The 9,450-nt window shown below is 41.7% G+C and overlaps 1 protein-coding gene across 2 annotated transcripts in view; it reads right to left on the bottom strand.

Annotated features, from left to right (window-relative positions):
* Window positions 1-916: 916 nt before the first annotated feature.
* rbbp7 (RB binding protein 7, chromatin remodeling factor) overlaps window positions 917-9,450 on the bottom strand; it is a 36,405-nt gene continuing 27,871 nt past the window's right edge. For both annotated transcript variants that reach the window (XM_061963853.1, XM_061963855.1), the window contains exons 9-12: window positions 3,538-3,614; window positions 1,877-1,934; window positions 1,479-1,589; window positions 917-1,136 (exon numbers count right to left, since the gene is read on the bottom strand). In XM_061963853.1, coding sequence (XP_061819837.1) covers window positions 1,068-1,136; window positions 1,479-1,589; window positions 1,877-1,934; window positions 3,538-3,614 — 315 coding nt within the window. In that variant the 3' untranslated portion in view covers window positions 917-1,067. The remainder of the gene's footprint in view (window positions 1,137-1,478; window positions 1,590-1,876; window positions 1,935-3,537; window positions 3,615-9,450) is intronic.

Genomic DNA, 9,450 nt, shown 5'->3' with positions numbered 1-9,450 from the left:
GGCATACCACTTGATGGAGCCCGTGTACTATACAAGTGGTACACGTACCAGTTTGAGAATCACTGCTCTACCGTAATTGGATATATCTGCTGCCGTAACTAAGGCAAAATATGTCACTCAAGTCTCAAATTCTAAACGGTTCGATTGTTTTATAAATATTCCTGCCATGCCTCCATAGTTGTTCAAATTTTCAAGACTTATGTGGATCCCAAATACGCAAAAACAGGTACAGACATGTAAGAAAGTTGGTTTTGCATAATAAGACCACTTTAATACACAGGCCAAAACCGACCCATTAACACAAGAGGTGCTCCCAGAAAGAGAAAGATCAAAGAATATTGCAAGGAGTAATAAAGGTGTCCCACCTGATTTTTTTCCAAGCCTCAACTCTCTCCGAATTGTAGAATCATTTCAATTAGAAACTATATAAATACTGAATCACTGCCGTTTTAAATGGAGAGCTAGAAATATGTTGTGCTTAAAAAGGAGACGCCTAGATTTTTGAAAAGTTACAAAATCTTTATTGCAATTTGTTGCCATTGGAGGAGGTGAAACCTGAAGTAACAATAAGCATGCATCTCATTTACAAAATAACACAAACAGACAAAACAAAAATGGGATTGACCTCTGGGGTACACCATAGACTATATCCAAGCATGTTGATATTCTCTCAACTTAAAAAAAAAAAGTAAAAAAAATGTGTCCTGTGTTTTGGTATCAGCGATGCTGGCCCTGTATTTACTTGGTGTCGGATGGAGAACAAAATGTGCAGTATCGCCACCCCTGTAAGACCACTGTTGGTCTTACAGGATATATTTTACAGTCGTAAACTGTTTTAAGTATTATGGAGAACATTTTGGAAAACAAAAAGCAAGCTATTTCATTTAATTCTGTATTGTTATGATGTGAAAAAATATATGTATTTAAGGTAAACAGAACATTAATAATATGTGAATGGCAAGTAATCAATGAAAATATTGTGATAACCAAGATTAAAAGTTTGAATTGAACACCTAATGTTGCAGGAAATAAAAAGGATACTAGATAAAGATACTGTACAAAGTGGGTTATGATCCCTGAGCCTCCAATTCTGATGCTGGGGTGTCTGGCTCCTCATCATTGTAGATATTCTCAGCCTAAATTAACAAAAAATGCAATATTTCAAACAAAGGGTACACTTTATTTACATATAAAACAATTCTAATAAAAATATACATTTTCCATTACCGTGTTCAAAAAGACAAAGTAGAAAAATATATAATGGGCGGGGCACTTTGATACAAGATGCTCAAACCGATCCAATGTAGGTCAATATATGTTAACCTATTTTGAGAAAAGTGGAATATTTAATAATATATATCTCTATAGCAAATTATTTCTAAAATAGGCCAATAAAAAAACAGCTCTAATATCGCACATTGGACACCCTGGCCTACAGTAAATGTAAACACAATGCGGTGAGAGAACAATGTATTCACCATCTGCCAGACTTGCATGATGTTGTCTTCCGAAACGGAACAGATGACCCAGGGTTCATTGGGGTTCCACGAAAAGTCTGAGATCTTAGCTGTGTGGCCACCATGGATGAACTAATTGGAGGGAAAACGTGCATTAGAAAAGGAAAACCAGATACACTACTGAACTGAATCACAAATGTCATATCTGAAAGAAATTGACAAAGAAGTCTTTGATCATCTGATGCAAAGCCTTTTCAAGTTCACTGCAGTTTTCAATAAAATGCCAATCATTTATTTTTTGTCTTCGGTGGCAGCGGCATATGGATGGCTCCATAGTACCCTAACTTTCCCCAGGTGAGTAACAATCATTCAAATTTATGACTTAAAGATTGAACGGCAATCTTAAATTCAAGTCTTACCAGCAGCTCTGGTGGGCCGTCTTCAGCATCTTCAGCAGACTGCTCCTCCCCGATTTTACTGAAGAGCAAAGCATAAAGAAGCAAATGTGTTCAGTGCAATTTAGTTTTTTTAATAATAGCTACAGAGCAGGGTCAACTGGTGGTCTGCTGGCTCCTGAATTCAGTTTAAAAGCCAATTCAACCAATCCCTGGGAACTATGTGCAGTAGACCTGGGCGATATGGCCTACAAATAAAATCTTCTATTTTTTTCGCCAAAAATTTGATTTACATTTTTTCCCCTACTTTTTAATGCGATATGTCAAAAACAAGTTTTTCTTTCATTTGATCAAAAACTAATGTATTGAAATGACACTGGATACTGTGCATCTTACTCTTAGCAAAATTCTAATTTGTATAAAGTTGTTATTTTTACCAAAAAATGATTCCCGGGCGAGGCCACTGCTGTAGCCCACTGCTCCCCTCAACTCCCAGGGGAAGAACAAGGGGATGGGTCAAATGCAGAGGACAAATTTCACCACACCTAGTGTGTGTGTGATTATCATTGGTACTTTAACTTAACTTTTTAGACCAGCTATCAATTGTACTTTTTATGGAATCATTTGTATTTCCTTTGGGAAGCAATACTTGAAAAATGTAGCATTGAACATTTTTCATTCAAATAAACAGTCTCCAACATTGCAATCAATGAAGTGCAAACTTTAAACTTCAGTCTTGAATAGAATACTTAAAAATGTTGCATTATATACTGTATCCAAATAAATAATGAAGTAAAAGATTGAGAGGACTGTCATTTGTTTCAGTAAGTGGGTAAAGTAAACACAGCTTTTTTCATTCACAGAGCAACTGCTTTAGTGATCGGTCCACATATTGTGCTTCTTTCTCCTCATACATGGCATCATCATACATATCTGGTGTAAATGATTACATAATAGTTAGGTAATTTTTAGCGTGTAGTTTGTTTGATGTTGGGGTCTTGTTCGCCTCGTAAAGAATTGTATTTCCTGCACTCAGCTGGAGGCATCGGTTTCAGATGCTGGAACAAGCGTGTTGTGCTGCTGCCTTTTTTAAACAAACTTGTTCCACGCCTGTTGCCGCAAAACCAAAGTACTGACAACACTTTTTTTTCTTTGGAACAAAGTCTCACTTTTGCTAGCTTTAGCATTAGCCATGTTTTGCTATGTGTGCCGCTAAGGAAGTAAGGGCTACGGCGCAAGCTACAGAAGGTCCTGAGGGGCAAAAAGTATGCCGAAGCAAGAAGAGGAAAAAAATAAAAGATTTTTTTTATTTTTTTTAATAATCTACAAAAAAACATTTAACATATATAGATACAATCATTGTATCGCCCCGGCGCCTAGGAATTCTGTCCAATCCCTGAAATTTATCGGCACATTTTTGGCAACATAACCACGCTGACCATCAAACTCCTCCCTTAGCTTTCTGTAAATATTATTCTATTACTTTCTGTATAATATAATTTAGTTGAATAGCCCTGCTCTATAGTGTTCTGCTGCAAAATTGTAAATATTTTATATCTTCACAAATATGTTACAATTTGGGATATTTTTATTTAAGTCAGCACATAGGTCGATGAGTGTAATTTCCGTAAATTGGCTGCTATCCCTGAGAAGGAGTATTTCATCAAACTGTGGACAACTCTTACCTTAGATCCCACACATTCAGACGTCGATCAGTGCCACTGGAGGCCAGGATTGTCTCATTGTGAGGGGACCACTGCACCTAAAAGGTTTGATGTATACATTTTTTTTATAAGCAGCCTGAAAAAATATACACCATACAATTTCTTGTAACACTCATTGTAGATCTATGTGTATCTATCTGCAATATGTGCAGTAGTTTGGAATAAACCAACAAAACAAGTGAAATTGCCCCCTTTAATATAACAACCCCCTCTAAAAAAACCTGCACATTTTTTGTAGGGCTGCTAAATTATTGCAATAATTGCGATTTATTCATTCCAGTCATATTTACCGCGTTGTTTTTTTTAAATCATGGTAATCTAATTTTTAATTCTGTAACATTACTGTCTCTGTATGCCTGCAAGTTGCCTCACCCTATTCTTGTGCTTAACTAAGAGCAACACTTCGCCATGTGGCACAAGGGTAAGGTGTATCCATGCCAACAAAGAGGTATTACTTTGTGGTGAGACTTGGCGGCGATAACTGCTTTAAACAGTGGTGATAGAATTAATATATCTAACGAACAGTGTAAAATATTAATAACAAACTTAAGGACGAATCAGAAATGTGTTTATGTTTGAATGTTGCTTTGTTTTTATAGAGTCTCTTTTCGATTTTCAACAAGTCAAATGCATATTTTAAGACCACAATAAATAAAATGCAAGACCTATTTTTACATCCATATCGTATCGTAAGGCCCAGAATTACTAGCAAATAGGGATGTACGATAGACCGTACAATGATAAACCACGTAAAATTCCAGACTGTTGGTGATACCATTTAAATTTTGAGTGATCAAAAAACCATCATTTATTAACACATTTAAAGCAACGCACAGACTTCGCTATGGAGATTTTCCCTCCGAGTAAATCGACAAAATCTGAAGTCTGGACATATTTTAGATTCATAAAGGTTGCTCAGGGTAAAATAATTGAGGATCGTCAGCCCATCTGCAGAAAATGCAGGAAAAAAAGTGCCCGTGAAGGGGGGCACACTTCAAACTATAAAATGAGTGCAAGGTAAGTCAACTTGTAGCTGAATGCATGATGTAAAGTGTTTGAAAATGAAAACGTCATGATTTGTCTGTCAAATTTTCTTCTGCCATCCATCCATCCATCCATCTTCTTCCGCTTATCCGAGGTTGGGTCTCGGGGGATGCAGCCTAAGCAGGGAAGCCCAGACTTCCCTCTCCCCAGCCACTTCAACCAGCTCTTCCCGGGGGATCCCGAGGAGTTCCCAGGCCAGCCGGGAGATAGTTTTCCCAACGTGCCCTGGGTCTTCCCCGTGGCCTCCTACCGGTCGGACGTGCTCTAAACACCTCCCTAGGGAGGCGTTCTGGTGGCATCCTGACCAGATGCCCGAACCACCTCTCATCTGGCTCCTCTTGATGTGGAGTAACAGCGGCTTTACTTTGAGCTTCCTCCCGGATGGCAGAGCTTCTCACCCTATCTCTAAGGGAGAGCCCCGCCACCCGGCGGAAGAAACTCATTTCGGTCGCTTGTACCCGTGATCTTGTCCTTTCGGTCATAACCCAAAGCTCATGACCATAGGTGAGGATGGGAACGTAGATCGACCGGTAAATTGAGGGCTTTGCCTTCTGGCTCAGCTCCTTCTTCACCACAACGGATCGATACAGCGTCCGCATTACTGAAGACGGCGCTCCGATCCGCCTGTCGATCTCACGATCCACTCTTCCCTCACTCGTGAACAAGACTCCGAGGTACTTGAACTCCTCCACTTGGGGCAGGGTCTTCTCCGCAACCTGGAGATGGCACTCCACCCATTTCCGGGCGAGAACCATGGACTTGGAGGTGCTGATTCTCATCCCAGTCGTTTCACACTCAGCTGCGAACTGATCCAGTGAAGCCATCAGGACCACATCATCTGCAAAAAGCAGAGACCTAATCCTGCAGCCACCAAACCGGATCCCCTCAACGCCCTGACTGCACCTAGAAATTCTGTCCATAAAAGTTATGAACAGAATCGGTGACAAAGGGCAGCCTTGGCGGAGCCCAACCCTCACTGGAAACGTGTCCGACTTACTGCCGGCAATCCGGACCAAGCTCTGACACTGATCATACAGGGAGCGGACCGCCACAATCAGACAGTCCGATACCCCGTTCTCTCTAAGCACTCCCCACAGGACTTCCCGAGGGACACGGTCAAATGCCTTCTCCAAGTCCACAAAGCACATGTAGACTGGTTGGGCAAACTCCCATGCACCCTCAAGGACCCTGCCGAGAGTATAAAGGGGGCGGTACCTCTGGATTGGCAGACCGGGGTGGTGGTTCCTCTCTTTAAGAAGGGGAACCGAAGGGTGTGTTCTAACTATCGTGGGATCACACTCAGCCTTCCCGGTAAGGTCTATTCAGGTGTACTGGAGAGGAGGCTACGCCGGATAGTCGAACCTCGGATTCAGGAGGAACAGTGTGGTTTTCGCCCTGGTCGTGGAAATGTTCTTATGGTTAAACTTAATTACATGTTACCAATGTTCCCTCTAATTTTTCATGCGTCTAAGCAAACGCAAAAACTCCCTGAGCATTCAGTGGAGCACATGCGAGCAACATCAGACGTGGACAGTGTGGCCACACCAGCATCATACCTGTTTCAAAACTGACATCATAATTATTATTATACCGTATTTTCCGCACTATAAGGCGCACCTAAAAACCTCCAATTTTGTCAAAAGCTGACAGTGCGCCTTATAATCCGATGCGCCTTATATATGGACCAATATTGAGCCACAACAAACGTCATTTTCATAAATTTTAGGTCTCGCAACTACGGTAAACAGCCGCCATCTTTTTTCCCCAGTAGAAGAAAAAGCGCGGTGCATGCTGACGTTTCATTTCCATTTGTGTGTTTATGTAAAGACCCCAAAAATGGCTCCTTTTAAGTGTGTTGTTTGTCTAATTATAAATAATGCAGACAAGGCGTGTTGGCTGAGTTCTCAACGTATACTCACAGCGTGCTCATAACCACATTCTAACTGCCGGCATGGCGACATACAACAACGCTTCTCAGGGCTACCGCGCATGCTCGTCACTCCTGTTGCATGCTGGGTAGGGTAGTTGTTATATTCCCTAGCTCATAACATCACATTAAGAGACACGCTTATGCGCTTAATTCAATACTCGCTGTCATTCCGGGTGGATTGACAAAAGAACTCCAGCCGCTAGATATTGGTGTCAACAGGGCATTCAAAGCTAGACTGCTAACTGTGTGGGAACAGTGGATGACAGAAGGCAAACACACGTTCACCAAGACTGGGAGACAGCGCCGGACGACATACGCCACTATCTGGCAGTGGATCATAAATGCTTGGACTGATTCAGTCTCAACTGTGGTTCGAGCTTTCAGGAAGGCAGGAATTGTCACTAAACAGCAGCGACACTGACTCGATTAATGACGACTTCGACGAGACGGAGTCGGCCATTTTGGATGCCGTATTCGCTCAACTGTTTTTGGACACTGAAGAAGAAGAATTCAAGGGATTCGTGGATGAGGAATAACTTCATAAAGTGAGCTATACATTTTTATTTTGTGTGTTGTGTTGTGTGACATTAACGTTTGGGCAACGTTGAGTTATTGATGTATTGTTATTGCTCTGCACTATTTCGAGTGTTACTATATTGTGATTGCACTAACGTTTGATTTACCGTAACACGAGTAAATCAGCTGTTTATTCATTTTGGGAGTGAACAGAGTTGTCAGAACGCTGGTTTGTAATCTATTAATAAAGTTTGACTGACCTATCTGACTGTTTTGTTGACATTCCATCTAATGGATGCATAGGTGCGCCTTATAATCCGGTGCGCCTTATATATGAACAAAGTTTTGAAATATGCCATTCATTGAATGTGCACCTTATAATCCGGTGCGCCTTATAGTGCGGAAAATACGGTACTCAAATGACAGCAGTCATCGATGGAATTCTTGTCCTCTAAGCGTCTCGACAGACGTTACAATAATTACCGTAAACAGAGTTGACGAACATTGTTTTATCTGTTGTGGCTGCTTGTCGTCACATGTCACTCGCTGTTGTATTGCAAAATCATACAGAATACATGGTTATGTGTTTAGTCTGTTTACAGTTAAGGTGGGATTTGATTTTGTGCACGGCATGGATTTGCTTTGCAAAGGACGCATGAACAGTGCGCAGGTGTGCACTTTAGAAGGGGACGTTGCTCCTGTAAAAATATATGTTATTGGGCGCTATCGGTGAGAGAGTAGTGTGTTCACACGACGCATTCATACTGTAACATAGGGCTGGGCGATATGGCCTTTTTTTAATATCGCGATATTTTAAGGCCATATCGCGATACACGATATATATCTCGATATTTTGCCTTAGCCTTGAATGAACACTTGATGCATATAATCACAGCAGTATGATGATTCTATGTGTCTATATTAAAACATTCTTCTTCATACTGCATTAATATATGTTACTTTAAAACTTTCATACAGAGAAGGAAATCACAACTAAAAAAAATCACTATTTTTTTCATACGGTGTTGATCTGGAAATGTTTGCCTCGGCATTTTGATGGTGTGAGCGTGTGGCACCGAACGGAGATGTTGACATGCGGAGTAAGCACTCTTCATTCTCTAGCAGGTGACTTTTGAAATGATGCTACATATTAGCAGTAATGCTACTTTTTATAGCAACGCTTTTGCCCCACACTTGACAAATTACGGTTGTCTGTTCAACATATTCCCACTTGAAGCCAAACCATTGCCAGACGATGGACCCCCTGCTGTTTTTTGGGGGAATTAATCATTCCTTCATTTGCTACCAGATTCGCACCTTCTCTCTCTCGTATTACCACTCGCACGGCTGCGCTAGCATCACAGCTAACGTTACCCATGCTGCTACCTCTTTGCTGCGCGAGGGCGTATACGTATGTGACGTATGTTGTGACAGTATGTGACGTATGTAAGAAGGTGCGCTTGTCTGTCTGTGAGGAGACACAGGAAAGAGCGAGGAGAGCCTGTAGTGTAATGCCAGCAGCTAAAAGCAACTGCGTGAGAATGTATACTCGAATATCACGATATAGTCATTTTCTATATCACACAGAGACAAATCTGCGATATGTGTATGTGTGTTTTGTGCTCTGTATGACTGCTGCGACTCAATGCTGCACCCCTTTTGTTGTTAATATGTACTTACCGTATTTTCCGCACTATAAGGCGCACCTAAAAACCACAATTTTTCTCAAAAGCTGACAGTGCGCCTTATAACCCGGTGCGCTTTATTACGATTCATTTTCATAAAGTTTCGGTCTCGCAACTTCGGTAAACAGCCGCCATCTTTTTTCCCGGTAGAACAGGAAGCGCTTCTTCTTCTACGCAAGCAACCGCCAAGGAAAGCACCCGCCCCCATAGAACAGGAAGCGCTTCACCCGCCCCCGGAAGAAGAAGAAAAAACGCGCGGATATCACCGTACGTTTCATTTCCTGTTTACATCTGTAAAGACCACAAAATGGCTCCTACTACGCGACAAGGATCCGGTTCATAAAAAGACGCAATCTCTCCATCCGCACACGGATTACTACCGTATTTCACAGCAACTGATATTCCTGTGAACCGCACTGTGGAACGGGAGCACGTACGGTGAATATTCGCACCACAGGGAATGAGAAGTCATCCTTCACTGTGGTTCTAGCTTGCCATGCTAACTTCTACCCATGGTGATATTCAAAAGGAAGACCTTGCCAAAAGAGACCTTTCCAGCCGGCGTCATCATAAAAGCTAACTCGAAGGGATGGATGGATGAAGAAAAGATGAGCGAGTGGTTAAGGGAAGTTTACGCGAAGAGGCCGGGTGGCTTTTTTCACACAGCTCCGAAGGCGAACACACCTTCACTAAGACGGG

This window comes from Nerophis lumbriciformis, linkage group LG06, assembly GCF_033978685.3.
Source record: "Nerophis lumbriciformis linkage group LG06, RoL_Nlum_v2.1, whole genome shotgun sequence".
In the NCBI taxonomy this organism is placed as follows: Eukaryota; Metazoa; Chordata; class Actinopteri; order Syngnathiformes; family Syngnathidae; genus Nerophis; species Nerophis lumbriciformis.
The sequence above is the reverse complement of the archived record's forward strand: the minus strand, read 5'-3'. Positions and strand labels throughout refer to the sequence as shown.